Below are 26767 nucleotides of genomic sequence, written 5' to 3' on the forward strand. Positions count from 1 at the left end.
AATGCCTTCATACACTAGCTTCCATTGGTTCTCCACAATGTGATCGAGGGAACCGATGACTTACTATGGCTGGATCTTGAATCTGCCAACACAGGCTGAGCTCCCTAGGCAATAGTGTGAAGAAATTGCAGGCCTTTTTGTAAGTTCATCGCATTCTAAAGTTTTTATTCATCAATATTTGATAAAATGCATAGTGTCAATCCATAGTACAACTCGTCCCGCCTTAAACAAACCTTCAAACGGCGATGTGGGCAGAAAAAATAAGTTATGGTTCTTGAAACAAGAGAAGGGAAAAACAAAAATATAAATTTCCCTGGGAAATAAAATGTATTTTGATTAGCCCGGCAAAAAAAAAAAAAGATATTTTGAGATTGGGGAAAATTATCTTGGAGTTCAAATTCCAAAAGTAATAAGGAAACGTCATAAACAGAAAATATATCTGAAGAGGAAGAAATGCAAAAAATATGTGATCACCTTGTGACCTTAAGCAACGTTGTCTTCCTGGTAATTAGTTAATGGGTCTTCTAACTAATGTGCAATTCACATTCTGGCTGGCAATTTTGATATTATCATAAAACTGTTGGCCAACATAAATGATCCATAACATAGGTGCGCGAAAAAGCTGATTATTTTCATCTAATTTCCATGTATATGAGATGAAAACTAAAAAAATATTGAAAAAAATCCTGGACGTCAGGATTTGCCACAAACTGCAAAATTCTCTTCAAATTTAGTAATTGTTTCCTCAAATTTTAGGTATTTTTTTGATCTTTTCAACTAAATTTAAAGTCAAAATTACTATTAATTAATTCACATCAGTGCATTCAAGATACACAATGCCAAAAAAATGTAGCTTTCAAAGAAAAGAACTTCCAGAGTGAGCTAATGGAACCAGCATCAACATGTTGCAAGAGAACGCATGGGCTTGGACATGCCTGGGCTTGTTTTTTTTGGTTCTCGCCTGTTTACACTTTTTCATCTCAGTTCGTGATATTATAATAAGTGCAAAACAGGCAATAAATTGGCACTCAGTGACATTGATTGGACATGCTACATTTTCCCATCTCTTTGTGGCTAATTATGAACCTACTGGATGAATATAATTTTTTTTTAGAAGTCTACTTGGTACAATATTTTGGTAAAATAAAAATTGAAGTTTGAATCCAATGAGCCCTGTGAAGATCTGAGGTTGGGGGTTGTATTAGTCACCTATGCAGGTTAATGGTACAACAATTTTTATTTCTTCCATCCACGGTCTTAGGAATCATAGTCCTTATGCTCCTCCAGACAATGGATATCACGACCACCGCGAGTATCCAGCTCCAACCGGCAACAACAGTCTTCAGGATAGTTCCTCAAATCCAGAAGACTGATCTGGTACGTGTATCCAGCTCAAATTTCTATAATCCATTAATGGGCACAAGGACTTGGCTGCAGGAACAGATCCTCACCCATCCACGTCACAGAACTAACTCCCTAACTCCCAAATGTGTGGCTTACTGTTGTACCTCACCTTGGATCAGCCCTTTGTATGGGCAGAAATCCTCATCAAACCAACCTCCTTAGACATTTTCTATATGAAGATCAAAGTATGCAGAAGGTTCCAGAAGCCCAGTCTGAAAAGTTGTGTATTGAGGAAGCACCCTTCAGAGATAAAGATACAATACAAACCCCCCCCACCGAATGTAGGACAATGAATCTTAAGGCCCTGTCACACACGCAGATAAATCTGTGGTAGATCTGTGGTAGATCTGTGGTAGATCTGTGGTAGATCTGTGGTAGATCTGTGGTAGATCTGTGGTAGATCTGTGGTAGATCTGTGGTAGATCTGTGGTTGCAGTGAAATTGTGGACAATCTGTGCCAGGTTTGTGGCTGTGTAGAAATGGAACAATATGTCCATGACTTCACTGCAACCACAGATCTGCCAAAGATTTATCTCTGTGTGAGACAGGGCCTTTAGTGTAGGGTTGATTATATTAGAGTCCATGGAGACAGGCTAGGGTTGACTCTTTGTTAAAGGGAGAAAAATGACTAAAGGCCCCGTTACATGCTACGATTTATCTGACGATCTCAGTAGCGATGTGACACGCCCAGATCGTAGTTACGATTTGCCGAGATCGCACATAGGTCGTTTAGTAGCGGTCACACGTACACATCTCACAAACGACGCAACATCGATCAGCGATATATTGTTTGACCAAGGCGGTCATGTGGATGGTGTTCGTCGTTGGCAGGGTGTCAAACGTAGCAATACATCTGCTACGTTAGAAACGATGAACAATATTTTGAAACTGAACGACGTGTCAACGATCAACGATTTTCAACCTATTTGTAATCGTTCGGAGTCGCACGTAGGTGTCACATGCAACGACATCGCTAACGATGCCGGATGTGTGTCACGGGAACCGTGATCCTGACGACATATCGTCAGATAAATCGTAGCGTGTAAAGCGGCCTTTAACGGAGGCTCCTGAGAAACTCATTCAGGAGTATCTTAATCTGACAGCAAATCTCTTATAAAACACAACATTGGGTTGACGTAACCAGCGCTCTGTGCTGGAAAAAGTCTGAATCCCTTAGAGCTGTGGGCTGCACTTTATGTCCATTGGTTCAATAGTTTTTAATCCATTGTCAGCGCCTCGTAAGCCCAATTTATCATTTATATTTTATTAGAAAACACTTTTCTCTTTGGTATAATATTTGACGGACCTCCTTATTAGTTTTCTTTTCTAAGTTCCCCTATTTTGGACTGCAGGCCTTCAATGCTCACCAAACAGCTGTAGACGCCACCCATTTTTTGCATAGTTTTACAAGCCTGGCATTTTAAAAGGGAAACTAAACTAATATATATTTTTATATACAGTGTGTCCACCCATATCCTGTCCACCGCCATTAACTTGAGAACGGCGGCAGCTATAGGCATAGAAGTGGTGTCTAGGTATAGTAAAGTAGCCAAGCACTACGCAATGAAACCACCTATAGCGCCACCTGGTGGAAAACAACAGAGTTAGCATTTTTTTTTTTTATAAATTCTTTATTTAAATTTTTTAAGTCATAGCTAGCATTTTTATCTAAAAAACGGAGACCTTCCTGGTGGAGGGGTCGCATACACCTGCTGTTTGATGTGGCCTCACAGAAAGAAGTCCAATGGGGTCAGGTCAGGTGAGCGTGGAGGCCACTCCACACAGCCACCATACCCAATGACTTGTAGGAAGGTCTCCATGAGGTATTGCTTCACGTCCACAGCCTTGTGAGTTTTACACATTCTAATCAGCATTTCTGTATGCAAGGTGTCGATTCCTATTGAATTGATGATGCCCTTCAACTTTGTAATTCACTTTTTTTCTCTATCTCGTTCCGTTTTCGAGATAAAAATGCTAACTGCATACAGAAATGCTATGATTAGAACGTGTAAAACTCACAAGGCTGCGGACGTGAAGCGATACCTCATGGAGACCTTTCTACATGTCATTGGGTATGGTGGCTGTGTGGAGTGGCCTCCACTCACCTGACCTGACCCCACTGGACTTCTTTCTGTGAGGTCACATCAAACAGCAGGTGTATGCGACCCTTCCACCAGGAAGGTCTCCATTTTTTAGATAAAAATGCTAGCTCCGTTGTTTTCCACCAGGTGGCGCTATAGGTGGTTTCATTGCGTAGCGCATGACTACTTTACTATACCTAGACACCACTTCTATGCCTATAGCTGCGGCCGTTCTCAAGTTAATGGCGGTGGACAGGATATGGGTGGACACACTGTATGTTGCAGCCACTTTTCAGTACTTTTCATCAATAGGGTTCTGAGATCGGCACCAATTGCAAAAGTGGTCAGGTTTTTCTCCAGTATACACAGAGAGGTGTACTTGCTATTGAGACTATTCTGCTCTTGCTCAATCAGATACTGAGAGCTTCTGTCCCTTGGTTTGAGTGATTGGTGGGGTTCTTAGGACCCAGACCTTATCCAAATATTGATACTTAACACAAGTTATAACATATAAAACATTTTTTTTAAAGTTTAGTTACGTTTTAAGGTCCTGTTCTACATACTGTTGGGAGCACCGTCTCACCAACTGATGACATCAACCTACCTACATATCATGGATGGGAAGGTCAGGATCTGGTCTTCTACATTAGACATTTGACAAGGTATCACAAGCACTTACCATATACAATGAGCTGGACTTGTTCTTTGATTAGCACCCCTCCAGCCTGAAAGGACACTGAGTAAGTTCTGTTATCGATTGCGATGAGCTGGTCAATTTGGAGACTCCCATTTGCATAAAGTGTACATGCGCCTGTAGCACACCTCCCATTGTATGTGGGACTACTGTATGGAAGCTGAGTTACAATAACAGCCCCGTCAATATCTAAGTTCCAGTCTATCCGGTGGTCTGGATTGGGAGTTGAACTGGGGAAAATTAGTGCTGATCCTCCAACAGATGCGTAGAATTGGCTGACGGTGGCCACCGTGCCTAAGGACAACAGAATTTATGAGTATAAGCAAGATTTTCAATCTGGACAACTTCTTTATGTGATTAGTGTTGACACTAACATATTTCAGCTACAGCGGCACATCATAATGATTGGACAACTTCCATATAATATTGTGTTCCCCAACCACATTGGCCTAGTTCTCAGACCTCCTGCATATGGCTGCCCTATCTGCACAACTCGTTCTTCTCATCAATGTCGGCACTAACACATTTCACCTACAGCGATGTGACTATATCAATAGGCAACTAATGTATGGCATTATGTTCCCCAGCCACGTTGGCCCAGCTATTGGACCTCCTGCATATGGCTGCCCTATCTGGACAACTCGTTCTTCTCATCAATGTCGGCACTAACACATTTCACCTACAGCGATGTGACTATATCAGTAGGCAACTAATGTATGGCATTATGTTCCCCAGCCACGTTGGCCCAGCTCTTGGACCTCCTGCATATGGCTGCCCTATCTGGACAACTCGTTCTTCTCATCAATGTCGGCACTAACACATTTCACCTACAGCGATGTGACTATATCAGTAGGCAACTAATGTATGGCATTATGTTCCCCAGCCACGTTGGCCAAGCTCTTGGACCTCCTGCATATGGCTGACCTATCTGGACAACTCGTTCTTCTCATCAATGTCGGCACTAACAGATTTCACCTACAGCGATGTGACTATATCAATAGGCAACTAATATATAGCTTTATGTTCCTCAACTGCTCTTGGACCTCCTGCATTATGTTCCTCAACCACATTGTCCCAGCTCTTGGACCTCCTGCATTATGTTCCTCAACCACATTGTCTCAGCTTTCGGACCTCCTGCATATGGCTGCCCTTTCTGGACAACACGTTCTTCTCATCAATATCGGCACTAACAAATTTCATCCAACAATGATGGGACAATATCAATAAGGAATTAATGTATAGCTTTATGTTCCTCAACCGCTCTTGGACCTCCTGCATTATGTTCCTCAACCACATTGTCCCAGCTCTTGGACCTCCTGCATTATGTTCCTCAACCACATTGTCTCAGCTTTCGGACCTCCTGCATATGGCTGCCCTTTCTGGACAACACGTTTTTCTCATCAATATCGGCACTAACAAATTTCACCAACAATGATGGGACAATATCAATAAGGAACTAATTTATAGCATTATTTTCCCTAACCACGTTGGCTTAGCTCATGGACCACCTGAACATGGCTGCCCTATCTGGACAACTTGTTCTTCTGATCAATATTGGCACTAACACATTTCACCTTCAACAATGTGACTATATCAATAGGCAAATAATTTACAGCATTATGTTCCCCAACCACATTGGCCCAGCTCTCGGACCTCCTGCATATGGCTGCCATATCTGGACAACTCGTTCTTCTCATCAATGTCGGCACTAAAACATTTCACCTACAGCGATGTGACAATATCAATAGGCAACTAATCTCAAGCCATATATGGTTTTCAGACCTTCCTGTTGCTGCATTTTTGTTTGAAGCCGCAGATGCCATAGACTGTTAATGGCACCAGGAACGTTATATCATTACCAGATCTTGGTGCTAAAATCACTTGCAGGATAAGAGTCTTTTTTCTTGGTCATAACACCCCCTATCAAACCAAATGTGGCTCTATTAGGGATCTCCATTGCAAATGGTCAACTTGAGTCCTCCGAAGTGAGAGTGACTGTCTACTCCTCTCTCTCTAAAAAGGGGCACTGGTCTGTGCTGAGCGAAAAACCCTTTTATTGGGTATCTTCTCCCAAAGTAGGAAATGTAAATGTCCATAACATCGATAGTTGTCAGTGCATGGATGTAGTAATCCCCTACCAAAGAAAAATGGTCCCAAATATAAGCCCTAGTTTACCCAAAATGCCATAATCGTACTTATAACACGCAAATAACCCCACCACCCCCTGGATTTCTGTACAGTGATACCACCCAGTGCCATATAGCCCCTAATAGTAAAAGTAGATTTCATCTTACCAATGGTGGACAGAAGAAGACTCCATAGCAGTAGACCCATTAGGTCCCAGTACTTTCCAGCATATGTAGATGCCTCCGCACTGGTCCCAGTGGTATGATACTGTGCAGAGGGGCAGGGGGTGTTACAGATTGCTTGCAGGAAGGTGTTATATGTCACTTTATGGAAACAGGAGGAAAGAAAGTTTTTTTTTCTTTTGCAGTATCACACTTGATAAGAAATTGACTGTATGGAGCTGTTTACTGATTGACTATCTGTCATTTACATATCGCTGGTGAACAATACTGAACATTGCACTGAATGCAGAATTATACATTGAAAATGATGGAGATGTATTTTTTTTACAACCATATTATGGAATATGCTCCATTATTTTTTGTTTGCTAAAAGCACACATACTCTTGGATAATTCTTGCTGGCTTGTGAATCACTGCTGGGCTCAAAGGTTGCTGAAAACCTATCACAGTCGCCTTCACCTTTTAAAATATGGCGATTATAGTTCTAGCTTTGCTCCAGCGATACCGGTCTTTGTGCATGGTGAGACAGTTATTGGTGATCTGTTGAATTCTTTTTGGTGTGCTGGGTGTCGACCAATTTTGTGCTCGCTGATGATCGGTCTAGGAGGAGTTAATTCTTGCTGGCTTGTGAATCACTGCTGGAGTCACAGGTTGCTGAAGACCTATCACAGTCGCCTTCACCTTTTAAAATATGGTGATTATAGTTCTAGCTTTGCTCCAGCGATACCGGTCTTTGTGCATGGTGAGACAGTTATTGGTGATCTGTTGAATGCTATTTGGTGTGCTGGGTGTCGACCAATTTTGTGCTCACTGGTTATCGGTCTAGGGGGAGTTAATTCCTCCTGGCTTGTGAATTGCTGCTGGGGTCACAGGTTGCTGATGTCCAATCACAGCTGCTTCCACCTTTTAAAAGATGGTGGAACCTGGTCTGCCATGCCGATTATAGCTCTAGCTTTGCTCCAGTGATACCAGTCTTTGTGCATGGTGATCCAGTTATTGGTGAACTGTTGAATGCTATTTGGTGTGCGGTGTAAATATCCTTGTTGTTTCTTTACTTCCTTCCTGAACTTTACTTCTCTCTAAGTACATATTGTGTTTTCTCCTGTGTGTGCTTGCAGTGAGTTTCAGCCTTGGTTTTCCCCTGTCTGTTGGTATTTGTGGGTTTAATTACTCCTGTCCCAGCCCTCCTCGGAGAGGGGGAAGAGGGGGTGTTAGACAAGGGCTCCTCAAGAGTCAGGGCTATGCTCGCAGTACAGACTATCTCTGGAATAAGGACCAGTTTAGGGTACCTAGTTTGATGCCCAGTCTAGTCGCCCCTACTAGTCCACAGCAGAAGGGATCAAATCCAAGGTGTGACAGATAATCTCTCAGTGTGAATGCTCCCTTAGTGTCCTCGCTCCCTTTTTCAAGTTTCTCAATTGAACATTAGAGATGTCAATCAGAGCAGAAGGGAGGGGATAAGGAGCCTTCATTTCAGAGTGTCCAGACCCTTCACATAGATGAGAAACTGTGGAAAGAAAAGCGCAATAGGGTCTTACCCCAAAAAGGGAGGAAGATATGTAATAAAAACACAGTCACCTATAATGGTTGTGCCAGTCACAACCACTATACAGGCATATATAAGATCCAGGTCCAGGCAGCAGTCCCAAAGTTGGCTGATAACAGAGAGTGATAGAAGAAGGGTCTTAATTCCGCGCCAAGGACTCAATGGATCCAGGAAGAGATTAATGCTTCTTTAATAACATGCACAAGTCTACGCGTTTCTGGAGACACAGCTCCCTTCATCAGGACATTGGCAAGAGAACATCAAAACTTGAAAACATTTGATGTTCTCTTGCCAATGTCCTGATGAAGGGAGCTGTGTCTCCAGAAACGCGTAGACTTGTGCATGTTATTAAAGAAGCATTAATCTCTTCCTGGATCCATTGAGTCCTTGGCACAGAATTAAGACCCTTCTTCTATCACTCTCTGTTATCAGACCCTTCACATGAAAGCAATGCCTATAGAACCCTTATAATCTTAGAATAAAGGGGATTGAAATTTTCTCGTCAGGTATACATAAACTTGTTTCACTCTCAGCTTCCTCGTGCTGTCAGGAGTAGAGTAGAGAGATGCTCGAGTCGAACAGTTCGCCAATTTCAAATTCGAGTGATTTTGGGCGGTGTTCGAGTCGTTCGACGAACTCGAACAATTTGCTTCAAGCTCGACAGTTCGAGTTACCGTTCGATAAGGGCTCGATCACCAAAAACGTAACTGTAGCTTTTCACATCTACGTGTGCAGGGAGCCATCGCTGGTAGCCTGCGGTAAGCTTGTAACCAGGGTAAATATCGGGTATCCAAGCAAAGCGCTTTGCTTAGTAACCAGATGTGTACCTTGGCTACGTATGCAAAAATCCCCGGAAGCCACACAGAAGCACTTCTGTGTGACTTCCGTCGGATGCCGCTGCAGTCTGTGTCCCGCTCCAGCCCCAGCCCCAGCCCCACGGCTGCCCGCACAGCAGTGTCCACAGCTGCCCGCACTGTACTGTGTCCGCAGCTGCCCACACTGCAGTGTCAGCAGCCGCAGGGATGACAAGCGCTGCCGTCAGATTAGTAAAGTTTCTTACCTGCGGTGATGAAGTCCTGCCAGTCCTGACATCAGCGCTGTCACTGTCTTCCATGGCCGCTGCTTGTCACATCTCCTCTCGCTGCCGGCCCGAGACTGACTAGCGGTGATGTCACGGGCTGCTCGCGATACTTGGTTTGTGAAGGAGGCGGTCATTGAACTCAGTGACAGCTCTGCTATCGGGAGTGCAGCGATCACCGCAGGTAATGTACCTCGCTATCCTCCTGACACCAGCACTCGTCATACCCTGCAGTGACCTGGGCTGACCTATGGATGTTAGCTCAGGTCACTGCACTGCTCTCCCAGCCAATATGGAACATTCTGTTCTTCATTGACTGGGACATTTACTATGGTATGGATTGTCGTGGGACCCCCTTGGATTACACCAGACCTGGATTTGTTTTTCTTTCTAATAAATTGGTGAAAGGGAAGTGTTGGGGAGTGTTTTTTCAAATAAAAATGTGTTTGTCGTCTATTTATTTTTTATTACTGACTGGGTTGGTGATGTCGGGTATCTGATAGACGCCTGACATCATAAACCCCAGGGCTTGATGCCAAGTGACATTACACATCTGGTATTAACCCCATATATTACCCCGTTTGCCACTGCACCAGGGCACGGGATGAGCTGGGGTGAAGCACCAGGATTGGCGCATCTAATGGATGCGCCACTTCTGGGGCGGCTGGGGCCTGCTATTTTTAGGCTGGGGAGAGTCCAATAACCATGGACCTCCCTAGTCTGAGAATATCACACCCCAGCTGTCCGCTTTACCTTGGCTGATAATCCAATTTTGGGGGGGCACCCACGTGTGTTTTTTTTTTTAAATTATTTATTTAATTTAAAATAACAGCGTGAGATGCCCTCAGTTTTGGATTACCAGCCAAGGTGAAGCTGCCAGCTGTGGTCTGCAGACTGCAGCCGTCTGCTTTATCCTAGCTGGCTATCAAAAATAGGGGGACCCCTCGTCATTTTTTTTTAAATATATTTATTTTTTTGGCTAAATACAAGGCTAAGCACCCCCTTAGTGCCACATGAAAGGCACCAAAGGGTGCAAAATTACAAAATACAGGAGAGTGGGACATTATGTGTCTTTACCCGCTTCTCCCGTTGCTACTGAGTCTTCGGATTCTTTAAGGTCAGCAAGGTCCTGGATGGTCCCCTTTGCTGTGCCAGTGTTAATAGGTCGGCTTGAAGCTCTTTCCTGTCCTAGGGTCCTGTACTCAGTCGGTCCGTAGTTCCGGGAGTACTCCATCGTACTCCACCGGCAACCACCTCTCCTGGGTGCCAGGTCACTGTCAACCTGAGTCAGGACATTGCTCAGTCACACCTTCACACTTCACTGTCAACTTTAGACTAACTGTGTCTGCTCTCTTTCACTGCAGACTTCCTTCTTCTCCTTCTCCTTTCCTTTCTGACTACTGTCTTCCTGTGTCCTGACTACTCTCCACAGTCTGCCCCTCCCACTAGTGGACTGGATTGGCTCCACCTCTAGGCGGCCATCCATGGTCCCACCCTAGCTAAGTACCATTGTATGGGGGATTGTTGGGGAAAACTGGGATAACCTGGGTTTTTGTTGGCATCGGCACTTGGGTTCTGGGTACCTAATGGGGTAGGCCCTGCATCCTTTTAGGGATGCAGAACCTTGTAGCACCCTGAGGTGTTAAGGTGCGCTACATATACACTTCAGTCACTTCAATAAATTGTCGGCGCCTGCGCATACCACTATATTCGGCGCCTTATTATTGAAGATCCTATCCACCGGCTTGTGATGTGTCTGAAACTCATTCCGGGGTGGCACATGCGCTCTTGTATCCTCTACCTTCGCATCCGATGTATCAGAAGCCGTAGGACAGCATCTTCAATAATATGGCGCCGGAGATGGCGGTATTCATAGGTGACGACTCCGGTGACATTTTATTGAAGTGACCGAAATACTCCAAGTGTATAGTGCGCATGCGCCGGCCATAATTGTTATCGCGGCAATGGGAGAAATCTGTTTACATAGAGGCCATAAAACCATACAGAAGAGGAATAATAAAGGAAGATCTAACCCACATTATCCTGGGTATGTGTAGATAGTTTTTCTGGACATTTGGCAGACTCCATGATGGAACGTTACAGAATCCGTAAAGAGTGACTACCACAAAGCCTGTGAATAAGAGTGGTGCTAAATTTAAAAAAAGAGATCACCCCCACATTTTTTCCCTAATTTCAACTTTTTCTACATTTTAATACTATGAAACAACTCATAAATCATAAATGAGTTGAGAATTACAAGTTAATTATTGACTAAGAACTAATGGTTTTGTAGAGCAGAGAAGTAAACCATTGGGTATAGGAAGCCAACATCAGAATTTACATATTTACACTCTATGTGGAACTCTGCTTCCTAGAACTACCTACTCAGCAAATCAGGAAAGAAAAAATGAGGAACTTTCCGCATAATCTATAACCTTCCTATGTATAGCTGGGGGTTGTGGATTCATCTAAGATGAGAAAAGGCTGTATCCGGTACTGCAGATCAGTCCCATTCACTTTAATCTGCAGCACCAGACAAAGCCCATCGAAAAAAGTGATGCTGGTTCTTCTGAGGGACACAAGGGGACCTATGCTGGCCCTAAGACTGGGACTCCTGCGCTCAACCTACCCCTGGAGGTACCCTTAATGGTGGGGAGGTCCGGGTCTCCGACCTGGCCCTGTCTCCTCTGGGGCCCTGACCTAATACTCCCGCACGCGCAATCCAGGGTTGGTCAGGACAAGAAGTAATACACCTCCCACGAGACAAAAACAAGGGGGTAAAACTGAAACTCGCTCACATCACAAATATCCACAGAGGGGAAACAAAAAGACACCAGAAGGGATAAACCAAAGGGCAAGGAGAAAGTCCCACCAGGGAACTTTCATACAGCGCAGACTACAAATCGCTGGTCCCCAAATGGAGGATTGCCACAGACGCAGCTAGCAGAAACTATCGTCGGCATTCTCCTACTACACTCCCCAGCCTTAAATAGGGAAAACCGTGAAAAACACTGTGGAAAGAGAGCGCAATAGGGTCTTACCCCACAAACAAATAGGGTGTGATTCACAGAGGTTACTCACCAAGTGTAGTTGTGAGAGTCACAACCACTATGCAGGCATATAGACTGGGTCAGAGGCAGCAGTCATCCCTGAGATGAATAATTTTGGTAAGGAGATGGATGTTTGAATACCGCGCCAAAGACCACTAATGCAGGAGATGAATTTAACGTGACTTTATTCCATGTTCAGGTCTACGCGTTTCAGGAGCATCCGCTCCCTTCCTCAGGACAATACAGGCACAAGCAACATCAAAATCAGCAGTCAAAGAATGAGCCGAAAACTATATACCTTCCGGTGTGACGTCATTGATACGCCCACGTTGAACCAGAAAAGAAAAAAATCGGCGGAAATTCCACACATTCATTGAATAACAAAGCAACATAATTTCAGTGCAAAAACCGCTTGTCCTTATCATAAACATGTCTATTAAAATTATCATAAAACTTCCAGTTTAATAAAAAGAAAAAGAAAAAAATTTTGTTGGAGTCCCGTGTGTTTGTGAAAATAGAAAAATTATATATATATGAAGGAATAGTAGTTGTGTGAAAATAGGCCAAGCAGTGAATTGGAATAGAACCTACAAGACATCAGGTTGATATGTGTAAAGAATGTGACAGGGGATTAAACCATTAGACCATACAAGGCAGGCAGCGGTACATATAAGAACCCGCTCCTGCAGCAACAAAAAATCAATCAAATGTGGGTGCTATAAACACACTGTATAAAATACAGGGAGCTAAAAACTGCACTTCTCAGAGCAAGTGAGGTCGTGAAAGTTCAGACCGTGAGAAAGAAACTTATACGCATGCGGGAGCAAAGGTAAGAAGCAAGATAGATGTGTGGGGTCGAGAAAGTTCAAAGCGTGGGAAAAACACTAATGCGCATGCGGAGAAAAATGAAAAGGAATTACCGTGCTGGATATGCACGGGAAATGTTGATACACACAGAAAAACAGTGTGAAATTGAAAAAAGCAGTGAACATATGTCAGAAACCAGAATTCACATCTAATTACAAGGAGTAGAAAAGACAATAAATACAAAAATATATAAATATTAATATATATAAAACAATTTTTGTAATCATTAGAATTACACAACCCATATGGATACTAGCAAAAACATAAGACTAAAAATAATGATAAAATTGATACAATGTTAAAATATGAGGTGAGACCTGAATATGAGCTATAAAAGACACAAGTAAACCACTTAAAAACAACAATGCAATTACACATTGATAAAAATCTGTAATTAATGCCCTGACGTATAACCTAATAATTATATATAAATTTATTTATACGTGTATGGGTATATATGTATGACACAAGACGAAAGGATAAAAACCATATATATATATATATATATATAAAAAAAATATATACATATATATATGTGAAATTTTAAATTTTTTTTTAAAAACAACCAAGCAAAACCCCTAGTGAAAAAGGTCGGTTACCTCGTTCAACCCCAACGGTTTAAGGGTATTTAACTTATAAATCCAATACGTTTCCTTTTTGTTTAATAATTCATTCCGATTAGGGATATGTAGGGGTATTTGCTCAATAGGAGTAACTTTAAGACAAAATTTTTTATCATGAACCATGGTCATATGCCTAGATAGGCCATGGAGCATAAACCCGATTTTTACATTGTGCCTATGCGAGTTAATTCGATTATGCAGGGCTTGCGTGGTCCTGCCCACATAACGCATATCACAGTCACACTCAATAAGGTAGACAACAAATTCAGATTGACAAGTGAGATGACTCTTAATAGTGAACTCAGTACCTCCTGGAGACGAACCAAAGAACTCCCTTCTGTGCTGTATGGATCTACAACAAAGACAGTTTGTAAACCTGTTGGAGTTTTTAAATGTGGTATAAAAAACTGTCTTTGTTGTAGATATGTGATATGCGTTATGTGGGCAGGACCACGCAAGCCCTGCATAATCGAATTAACTCGCATAGGCACAATGTAAAAATCGGGTTTATGCTCCATGGCCTATCTAGGCATATGACCATGGTTCATGATAAAAAATTTTGTCTTAAAGTTACTCCTATTGAGCAAATACCCCTACATATCCCTAATCGGAATGAATTATTAAACAAAAAGGAAACGTATTGGATTTATAAGTTAAATACCCTTAAACCGTTGGGGTTGAACGAGGTAACTGACCTTTTTCACTAGGGGTTTTGCTTGGTTGTTTTTAAAATTTTTTTTAAAATTTCACATATATATATGTATATATTTTTTTTATATATATATATATATATATATGGTTTTTATCCTTTCGTCTTGTGTCATACATATATACCCATACACGTATAAATAAATTTATATATAATTATTAGGTTATACGTCAGGGCATTAATTACAGATTTTTATCAATGTGTAATTGCATTGTTGTTTTTAAGTGGTTTACTTGTGTCTTTTATAGCTCATATTCAGGTCTCACCTCATATTTTAACATTGTATCAATTTTATCATTATTTTTAGTCTTATGTTTTTGCTAGTATCCATATGGGTTGTGTAATTCTAATGATTACAAAAATTGTTTTATATATATTAATATATTTTTGTATTTATTGTCTTTTCTACTCCTTGTAATTAGATGTGAATTCTGGTTTCTGACATATGTTCACTGCTTTTTTCAATTTCACACTGTTTTTCTGTGTGTATCAACATTTCCCGTGCATATCCAGCACGGTAATTCCTTTTCATTTTTCTCCGCATGCGCATTAGTGTTTTTCCCACGCTTTGAACTTTCTCGACCCCACACATCTATCTTGCTTCTTACCTTTGCTCCCGCATGCGTATAAGTTTCTTTCTCACGGTCTGAACTTTCACGACCTCACTTGCTCTGAGAAGTGCAGTTTTTAGCTCCCTGTATTTTATACAGTGTGTTTATAGCACCCACATTTGATTGATTTTTTGTTGCTGCAGGAGCGGGTTCTTATATGTACCGCTGCCTGCCTTGTATGGTCTAATGGTTTAATCCCCTGTCACATTCTTTACACATATCAACCTGATGTCTTGTAGGTTCTATTCCAATTCACTGCTTGGCCTATTTTCACACAACTACTATTCCTTCATATATATATAATTTTTCTATTTTCACAAACACACGGGACTCCAACAAAAATTTTTTCTTTTTCTTTTTATTAAACTGGAAGTTTTATGATAATTTTAATAGACATGTTTATGATAAGGACAAGCGGTTTTTGCACTGAAATTATGTTGCTTTGTTATTCAATGAATGTGTGGAATTTCCGCCGATTTTTTTCTTTTCTGGTTCAACGTGGGCGTATCAATGACGTCACACCGGAAGGTATATAGTTTTCGGCTCATTCTTTGACTGCTGATTTTGATGTTGCTTGTGCCTGTATTGTCCTGAGGAAGGGAGCGGATGCTCCTGAAACGCGTAGACCTGAACATGGAATAAAGTCACGTTAAATTCATCTCCTGCATTAGTGGTCTTTGGCGCGGTATTCAAACATCCATCTCCTTACCAAAATTATTCAGCCTTAAATAGGAAGAGATCAGCTGTAGAAGATAATCAGCAACTTGGCTCTCAAAAGAGTGGCACACTGCTCCAAAAGGATTAACTCCTGCATGGCTAGGAGCAGTGAAACAACTCAGCCGACGCCCAGCCGAGCAGAGTACTTAAGGCCAGAGTCACACCTGCGAGTGCCTCGCGTGTAACTCGTGCGAGTCTCTCATTGCATCACCTGTCATGGCCGCACACTCATTGGACAGGAGCGTCTCAGCTGCATAGACATACATGCAACCGACCCGCTCCTGTCAGGAGACTGCGAGTCTGTGCCAGGTGATTCAATGAGAGACTCGCGCGAGTTACACGCGAGGCACTCGCAGGTGTGACTCTGGCCTAAGAGAGACCAAGTTGCCTATCAGACTCTGAAATGTGAACAGAGTCCGACGCCGTAGAAGAAATCCACGTGTGCGGATCCGGACAGCGCATGACACCCTTTTTGTCTTTGACAATTGTGCTTGATAATTAATAGTTTTATTACACAGATGCCTTACAGCATGATTACCTCTCACTAGCTCCTAAAATATAATTTTGAAGTGACTAGTTTCCTTTTTCACCTGGTGAAGCTAAGTTGCTGGCGAAACAGGTTGGTCAGTTGAGTTTGCAGTTCCAGTCAAAGCTTAGGGACAAAAGTGATGTTGGTTCTTCTGACTCTTTTTTTCTTTGATAATTGTGCTTGATAAGTAATAGTTTTATTGCACAGAAGCCTTACAGCAGACTACCTCTCGCTAGCTCCTAAACTATACTTTTTAAGTGTCTAATTTCCCTTTTCCCCTGATGAAGCTAAGGTGTTGGCGAAACCTGCTGGTCAGTTGAATTTTAAATTCCAGACAAAGCTTATGCTGATGCTGGCTCTTCTGACCCTTTTTGTCTTTGACAATTGTGCTTTGTGATTAATAGTTTTATTATACAGATGCCTTACATCATGACTATATCTCGTTACCTCCTAAAATATAATTTTTAAGCGACTGGTTTAAGAATATTAATAATAATTGACAGAAAGCAAAGGTTTTAGAAATTTGGAATTAAAACAACGGATGATTGTGTGTTTCCCATTAGAATTTCCATATGGACGTACAGGAAAATTCATAGGGGTGTTCCATAATTTTGATGGTAAGATCCGTCATCTGCATTAGATGCCATACTCCTTCAAACAACTGATAGGTGTCATGTTCTTGGGAGACTTGTGACAGCTCTAGGATCTGAGTCTCACATTGCCACAAGGGTTAAGTACTCTTTCCTTGCTGGTAGCTTCTTGTTAGTTCATCTCAGGTACAGGTGGTTTGTGTCTGCTCCCATCCACCTTAAATAGTCACATATTTCATCACCTGATGCCGGTTATAGAGCTTCATTCTGAACTGACCACCTTGGAGGACAGAAGCTCCATGTAGCAGCTGGAGTCATGTTGCCTGCAGTCCTGGTGTCTGGCTGCAGCTTTGAAGTATATCCTTTTTGTCTATGTTCCCCTGTCTGTGTGCCTTCCCTTGTGTCGGACTATTGTAGAGGTGAAGTCTAGTGCACTCACTGACCTTTCCACTGTTGAGGATAAGAATTAAGTAACCAAAAATACTTAATTCAGCCATTTCATAGACTCAAATATATAGTTTAGTTAATGTAACCTAACACACATATTTATAAATGCTTTTGCTTATTACTAACACATATATTGTATATTAAGTGATTTTCCTTAATACAATATACCAGCACTTGTAACTTTGAAGATGGCTGCCACATCCTGTCTACACCCAAAGGAGAATTCCTAAAGTTTGGACTGACCAATCCAGCAGAGACTATGCAAATTCCTATACGTCTTGAAGCCCCGACCTGCGATACTTGATTGGACTATACTTTTGTATACACCCTTACTATAAAAGCATGGCCCGAGAAAAATAAGGTTCAGAATCACTGGTGTCGGTCATGAGAGAAAGACATAACTGACTCGTTGTCCGTTATTTTATTCTTTCTCAAAGTGCACACATGACATTATAATTTGGACACGACAGTCAGACCTTAAGAGACCCAATTGTTGTCTCACCTCAACACCACTAGCCAGAGTGAGTGGGAAGACAGATAGGGACGTGATGGCAATGAGGGGAAGGACTCGTATAGGTTCATTAGGGGAGCTCAGGGTTCAGACACAGGTTAGTGTCAGGAGGTGTCCCAACACCCGATCCCTATTGTCAGGTCCATATTCTCCCTTTCCATCTCCGTTGTACCTCAGTGTTGCTCCATGTACCAAACATCCCCTTGTCCAAGTGTGACAATAAGTGGGTGTCCTAGAACATGGGTGTCCACCAATTTAATATTGAACGTCTCCTAAAAGGATAGGCCATCAAAATTAAAAATCACAGAAAACTCACAAAAAAAAATATAACACAAAACACCAACCACAATATTATTATAAGTTTATAACATAGTAATCAATTTATTATTTTTTCTATGAAAAAATATATAACAAGAAAAAAAAAATCAAAACCTATCTATAAATATTCCAGTGTGTTATCGATCTGCCTTGTTTTCACTTTCTAAAAAGATCATGGATTGGCTGCAGCGGTCACTTAAATTCATGTCTCTACTGCAGCCAATGACAGGAGCAGCATTGGAGAGTCGGCTCAAGGAGGTTGAGCGTTTTCTGTGTTTGTTGTTTTAAAGGGAATCTGACAGGTGATTTTATAGTACAAAACTAATGTTATCTTAAAATAGAGCTTAAGGAGACCTTTCAGGATCAGTAAATTTTATTGCTCTACCTTATCCTGTTATCTTGTTGTAAGCTCCTTTAGAATTGAGTCTCTAGTGCAGCCTAGTCAAGGGTATGTAAATACAATTTGTATATTCACTGATCCTCCCACCTCTCGGTGCATTCACTATCTAGTCCACTGGCGAACACAGACAGAAAAGAGCCCAATATGGGCCCTGTTCAGTCCAATAACTCATCAAAATTCACAATTCCACCTGCTTTCGAGCTAGAAATGTGCCCTTTTGCCTCTTTGCCCTGTATACGGCCGTATCGGTTGCACCAATGATATGCTCACCCCTGCTCTAGACACTGAATTCTCATGAGCTTACAACAAGATAACAGGATAAGGTGAAGCAATAAAACTTACTGATCCTGAAAGGTCTCCTTAAGCTCTATTTAAAGATAACATTAATAATGTACTACAAAACCTTTCAGATTCCCTTTAAATGTATGCAATAATTTGGCATAGATGAGCTAATTAATTTGCGAAGGATCAACTTGCAATCACAGAGTAAAGCGGGCTTTACATGCTGCAATCTCGATAGCGAGATTGCAAGCGATCGTACCTGTCCCCGTCAGTTGTGCGACACGGGTAAATCGCTGCCCGTGGCGCACAACCTCGCTTACCCCCGTCACACGGACTTACCTTCCCTGCGACGTCGCTCTGGCCAGCCAAGCGCCGCCTTTCTAAGGGGGCAGTTCGTGCGGCGTCACACGGCAGGCAGCCAATAGAAGCAGAGGGGCGGAGATGAGCGGGGTGTAAACATCCCGCCCACCTCCTTCCTTCCGCATAGCCGGCGTGAGGTAAGGAGATGTTCCTCGCTCCTGCGGCTTCACACACAGCGATGTGTGCTGCCGCAGGAACGAGGAACAACATCGTACCGAAATTATGGAATGGAGCGACGTGTCACTGATCACCCGATTTTGACGTTTTTGCGATCGGTGATCGTCGCTCCTAGGATTTACACGCTGCAACGTCATTACCGGCGCCGGATGTGCATCACTTTCGATTTGACCCCGACGATATTGAGGTGCGATGTCGCAACGTGCAAAGTACCCCCAAGGCGGGCTTTGCACGCTGCGACATCGGTAACAATGTGTTACCGATGCTGCAGCGATAGTCCCGCCCCCGTCGCACGTGCAATATCTAGTAAAAGCTGCCGTAGCGATTATTATCGCTACAGCAGTTTCACACGCACATACCTGCCGTGCGACGTCGATCTGGCCGGCGACCCGCCTCCTTCCTAAGGGGGCAGGTCGTGCGGCGTCACAGCGACGTCACACGGCAGGCGGCCAATTGAAGTGGAGGGGCGGAGATGAGCAGGATGTAAACATCCTGCCCACCTCCGTCCTTCTCATTGCAGCCGGCGGCAGGTAAGGTGAAGTTCCTCGCTCCTGCGGCTTCACACACAGCGATGTGTGCTGCCGCAGGAGCGAGGAACAACATCGCATATGTCGCTGCACCGGCATTATGGAAATGTCGGAGGCTGCAGCGATGATACGATAACGACGCTTTTGCGCTCGTTCATCGTATCAAAAAGGTTTTACACGTTGCGATATCGACTGCGACGCCGGATGTGCGTCACTTTCGATTTGACCCCATCGACATCGCACGTGCAAAGCCGCCCTAAGAATAGGAGGTCAGAGTGAACAGCTCATACCACGTGGGGTTAAAAAAGGCCTAATTTGATTGTGTTGTGCTATCGCAGTGCTCAAGCACATTTAAAATGGGAGTCATAGTCTCAGTCTGGGAATAGTAATCCAAATATTCAATGGACAGGGAGGTGCTGGACCTGCATAGTCAGTGTGACTGTGAATTGACTGGTCTATGACATCATGCAGTAACAGAACCATAATGATGGCACTTTTTGCTTTATTCTTCACAGTATGAAAATAAGGAGGGCGGTTTAAAACCCCTCTGTCTTAATTTTGCTATTGAAGAAAAATCCTGAAACCAAGGCTTGTGTGGCATAGAAAGTATCACTCCTGAATTATGAGCTGTAATTTTTGCACCTGCTTTAAGGAGGCTTTATGGATGTAAATCGGTTTCGAGTTTAAAGGTGCCACTTTTGCAGGTCTGGAAGCTTTCAGAGGAGCCTTTACCACATATTTAGTTCATATAGATCCTACCGAGAAGTCATCAGAACGTCCTTGTCTATAGATCTGGTCCAGTAAAAACTTTTACATTGGAGCTCATGAGTTACAAACCACATTTATGAGTTGATATCGCTCTTTATTTCCTGTTGCCAGATTGGAGAAAATTGGGCGCAGATACTGAAAAGAAGAAATATATATATTACACATATATTATGCAAAATACATATATATATATATATATATATATATATATGTATATATATATATATATATGTATGTATATATATATATATGTATATATGTGTATATATATATATATACTGTGTGTACATATATATATATATATATATATATATATATATATATATATATATATCCAATATCTAGACATAAGCCATTAGGCCATTATTTAAAATAAAAACATTATTTTTCACTATCAAATAAAATACTCTAAGCCATCTCACAAGGAGTGTCGGATTATTGTACTTTTAGACTAAAAATTAGTGTTAGTTAATGGTCTTCTGCTAGGGAGTGATACTATCATGGTTCATTACCGGTATTCAGTTGGTTATATAACTCTCCATCCGGATTCTTGAGTGTCTGAAAACACAGAAATGATCAATAGGGAGTATATAGCTAGAGAAAGCATAGTGCGGCGAAACCTCATACACTACATGATATTTACGAGTCCTCGTAAAAGGACATTATGATGAGGCCCAACCTCAGAACGAAGGGGACACAGTGTTGGTGCAGTACATAAGGGCAGTATTATAGTAGTTATATTCTTGTACATAGGGGGCAGTATTATAGTAGTTCTATTCTTGTACATAGGGGCAGTATTATAGTAGTTATATTCTTGTACATAGGGGGCAGTATTATAGTAGTTATATTCTTGTATATAGGGGCAGTATTATAGTAGTTATATTCTTGTACATAGGAGCAGTATTATAGTAGTTATATTCTTGTACATAGGGGCAGTATTATAGTAGTTATATTCTTGTACATAGGGGCAGTATTATAGTAGTTATATTCTTGTACATAGGGGCAGTATTATAGTAGTTATATTCTTGTACATAGGAGCAGTATTATAGTAGTTATATTCTTGTACATAGGGGGCAGTATTATAGTAGTTATATTCTTGTACATAGGGGCAGTATTATAGTAGTTATATTCTTGTACATAGGGGCAGTATTATAGTAGTTATATTCTTGTAAATAGGGGGCAGTATTATAGTAGTTATATTCTTGTACATAGGAGCAGTATTATAGTAGTTATATTCTTGTACATAGGGGCCAGTATTATAGTAGTTATATTCTTGTACATAGGGGCAGTATTATAGTAGTTATATTCTTGTATATAGGGGCAGTATTATAGTAGTTATATTCTGGTATATAGGTGGCAGTAATATAGTAGTTATATTCTTGTACATAGGGGGCAGTATTATAGTAGTTATATTCTTGTACATAGGGACAGTATTATAGTAGTTATATTCTTGTACATAGGGAGCAGTATTATAGTAGTTATATTCTTGTACATAGGGGCAGTATTATAGTAGTTATATTCTTGTACATAGGGGCAGTAGTATAGCAGTTATATCCTTGTACATAGGGGGCAGTATTATAGTAGTTATATTCTTGTACATAGGGGCCAGTATTATAGTAGTTATATTATTGTACATAAGGGTAGTATTATAGTAGTTATATTCTTGTATATAGGTGGCAGTAATATAGTAGTTATATTCTTGTACATAGGGGGCAGTATTATAGTAGTTATATTCTTGTACATAGGGGCAGTATTATAGTAGTTATATTCTTGTACATAGGGGCAGTATTATAGTAGTTATATTCTTGTAAATAGGGGGCAGTATTATAGTAGTTATATTCTTGTACATAGGGGCAGTATTATAGCAGTTATATTCTTGTACATAGGGGACAGTATTATAGTATTTATATTTTTGTACATAGGGGGCAGTATTATAGTAGTTATATTATTGTACATAGAGGGCAGTATTATAGTAGTTATATTCTTCTACATAGGGGCAGTATTATAGTAGTTATATTATTGTACATAAGGGCAGTATTATAGTAGTTATATTCTTGTATATAGGTGGCAGTAATATAGTAGTTATATTCTTGTACATAGGGGGCAGTATTATAGTAGTTATATTCTTGTACATAGGGGCAGTATTATAGTAGTTATATTCTTGTACATAGGGGCAGTATTATAGCAGTTATATTCTTGTACATAGGGGGCAGTATTATAGTAGTTATATTTTTGTACATAGGGGGCAGTATTATAGTAGTTATATTATTGTACATAGAGGGCAGTATTATAGTAGTTATATTATTCTACATAGGGGCAGTATTATAGTAGTTATATTATTGTACATAAGGGCAGTATTATAGTAGTTATATTCTTGTATATAGGTGGCAGTAATATAGTAGTTATATTCTTGTACATAGGGGGCAGTATTATAGTAGTTATATTCTTGTACATAGGGGCAGTATTATAATAGTTATACTCTTGTACATAGGGGCAGTATTATAGCTGTTATATTCTTGTACATAGGGGGCAGTATTATAGTAGTTATATTTTTGTACATAGGGGGCAGTATTATAGTAGTTATATTATTGTACATAGAGGGCAGTATTATAGTAGTTATATTCTTCTACATAGGGGCAGTATTATAGTAGTTATATTATTGTACATAAGGGCAGTATTATAGTAGTTATATTCTTGTATATAGGTGGCAGTATTATAGTAGTTATATTCTTGTACATAGGAGCAGTATTATAGTAGTTATATTCCTGTCTATAGGGGCAGTATTATAGTAGTTATATTCTTGTACATAGGGGGCAGTATTATAGTAGTTATATTCTTGTACATAGAGGGCAGTATTATAGTAGTTATATTCTTGTACATAGGGGCAGTAGTATAGCAGTTATATTCTTGTACATAGGGAGCAGTATTATAGTAGTTATATTTTTGTACATAGGGGGCAGTAGTATAGTAGTTATATTATTGTACATAGAGGGCAGTATTATAGTAGTTATATTCTTCTACATAGGGGCAGTATTATAGTAGTTATATTATTGTACATAGAGGGCAGTATTATAATAGTTATATTCTTGTACATAGGGGCAGTATTATAGTAGTTATATTCTTGTACATAGGAGCAGTATTATAGTAGTTATATTCTTGTCTATAGGGGCAGTATTATAGTAGTTATATTCTTGTACATAGGGGGCAGTATTATAGTAGTTATATTTTTGTACATAGGGGGCAGTATTATAGTAGTTATATTATTGTACATAGAGGGCAGTATTATAGTAGTTATATTCTTCTACATAGGGGCAGTATTATAGTAGTTATATTATTGTACATAAGGGCAGTATTATAGTAGTTATATTCTTGTATATAGGTGGCAGTATTATAGTAGTTATATTCTTGTACATAGGAGCAGTATTATAGTAGTTATATTCCTGTCTATAGGGGCAGTATTATAGTAGTTATATTCTTGTACATAGGGGGCAGTATTATAGTAGTTATATTCTTGTACATAGAGGGCAGTATTATAGTAGTTATATTCTTGTACATAGGGGCAGTAGTATAGCAGTTATATTCTTGTACATAGGGAGCAGTATTATAGTAGTTATATTTTTGTACATAGGGGGCAGTAGTATAGTAGTTATATTATTGTACATAGAGGGCAGTATTATAGTAGTTATATTCTTCTACATAGGGGCAGTATTATAGTAGTTATATTATTGTACATAGAGGGCAGTATTATAATAGTTATATTCTTGTACATAGGGGCAGTATTATAGTAGTTATATTCTTGTACATAGGAGCAGTATTATAGTAGTTATATTCTTGTCTATAGGGGCAGTATTATAGTAGTTATATTCTTGTACATAGGGGGCAGTATTATAGTAGTTATATTCTTGTACATAGGGGCAGTATTATAGTAGTTATATCCTTGTACATAGGGGCAGTATTATAGTAGTTATATTCTTGTACATAGGGGCAGTATTATAGTAGTTATATTCTTGTACATAGGGGGCAGTATTATAGTAGTTATATTATTGTACATAGAGGGCAGTATTATCTATATATATAATTGCCTTATTCTGTCTGTCTGTCTGTCTGTCTGTCTGTCTATCTGTCTGTCTGTCTGTCATGCTCCGAAATTGTGTCCTTACGGTGACACAAAGCTGATTGGCCGCTGGGCTCGCCATGGCCCCGCCCCCCCACACGGATTGGCCTCTCGCCCCGGCTCTCTGCAGGCCCCGCCCCCCTCACGCAATGCACGCTCGCTGTGGCCCAACTGACACGGGGCTCCGATTCCCAGGTGAGTACACACACACATCAGCTCACACTCACTCTCACACACACCTCACACATCACATCCACACATCACATCCACACATCACATCCACACATCACATCCACACATCACATCCACACATCACATCCACACATCACATCCACACATCACATCCACACACATCACATCCACACATCACATCCACACATCACATCCACACATCACATCCACACATCACATCCACACATCACATCCACACATCACATCCACACATCACATCCACACATCACATCCACACACATCACATCCACACATCACATCCACACATCACATCCACACATCACATCCACACATCACATCCACACATCACATCCACACATCACATCCACACACATCACATCCACACATCACATCCACACATCACATCCACACATCGCATCCACACATCACATCCACACATCACATCCACACATCACATCCACACATCACATCCACACATCACATCCACACATCACATCCACACATCACATCCACACATCACATCCACACATCACATCCACACATCACATCCACACATCACATCCACACATCACATCCACACACATCACATCCACACACATCACATCCACACACATCACATCCACACATCACATCCACACATCACATCCACACATCACATCCACACATCACATCCACACATCACATCCACACATCACATCCACACATCACATCCACACACATCACATCCACACATCACATCCACACATCACATCCACACATCACATCCATACATCACATCCACACATCACATCCACACATCACATCCACACATCACATCCACACATCACATCCACACATCACATCCACACACATCACATCCACACATCACATCCACACATCACATCCACACATCACATCCACACACATCACATCCACACATCACATCCACACACATCACATCCACACATCACATCCACACATCACATCCACACATCACATCCACACACATCACATCCACACATCACATCCACACATCACATCCACACATCACATCCACACATCACATCCACACATCACATCCACACATCACATCCACACATCACATCCACACATCACATCCACACATCACATCCACACATCACATCCACACATCACATCCACACACATCACATCCACACATCACATCCACACATCACATCCACACATCACATCCACACACATCACATCCACACATCACATCCACACACATCACATCCACACATCACATCCACACATCACATCCACACATCACATCCACACACATCACATCCACACATCACATCCACACATCACATCCACACATCACATCCACACATCACATCCACACATCACATCCACACATCACATCCACACATCACATCCACACATCACATCCACACATCACATCCACACATCACATCCACACATCACATCCACACATCACATCCACACATCACATCCACACATCACATCCACACATCACATCCACACATCACATCCACACATCACATCCACACACATCACATCCACACATCACATCCACACACCATCACATCCACACATCACATCCACACATCACATCGACATCCATCCAACATCACATCCACACATCACATCCACACATCACATCCACAACATCACATCACACAACATCACATCCACACACATCACCTCCACACATCACAGCCTCACACACATCACATCACAGCCACACATCACATCCACACATCACATCCACACATCACATCCACACATCACAGCCACACATCACTCACTCACATCACATCACAGCCACACATCACATCAGCAACACATCACATCCACACATCACATCCACACATCACATCCACACATCACATCCAGCAC

At 41.3% G+C, this 26767-nt stretch overlaps 1 protein-coding gene across 1 annotated transcript in view; it reads right to left on the reverse strand.

The window, feature by feature from the left end:
- LOC142257062 (V-set and immunoglobulin domain-containing protein 10-like) overlaps positions 1-26767 on the reverse strand; it is a 96609-nt gene that overhangs the window by 66153 nt on the left and 3689 nt on the right. The window contains exons 2-4 of the mRNA XM_075329117.1: positions 21111-21156; positions 6474-7995; positions 4165-4473 (exon numbers count right to left, since the gene is read on the reverse strand). Of these exons, the coding sequence (XP_075185232.1) occupies positions 4165-4473; positions 6474-6513 (349 nt within the window). The 5' untranslated portion in view covers positions 6514-7995; positions 21111-21156. The remainder of the gene's footprint in view (positions 1-4164; positions 4474-6473; positions 7996-21110; positions 21157-26767) is intronic.

The sequence above is a fragment of the Anomaloglossus baeobatrachus genome, chromosome 11 (assembly GCF_048569485.1).
Source record: "Anomaloglossus baeobatrachus isolate aAnoBae1 chromosome 11, aAnoBae1.hap1, whole genome shotgun sequence".
NCBI classification, from domain to species: domain Eukaryota; kingdom Metazoa; phylum Chordata; class Amphibia; order Anura; family Aromobatidae; genus Anomaloglossus; species Anomaloglossus baeobatrachus.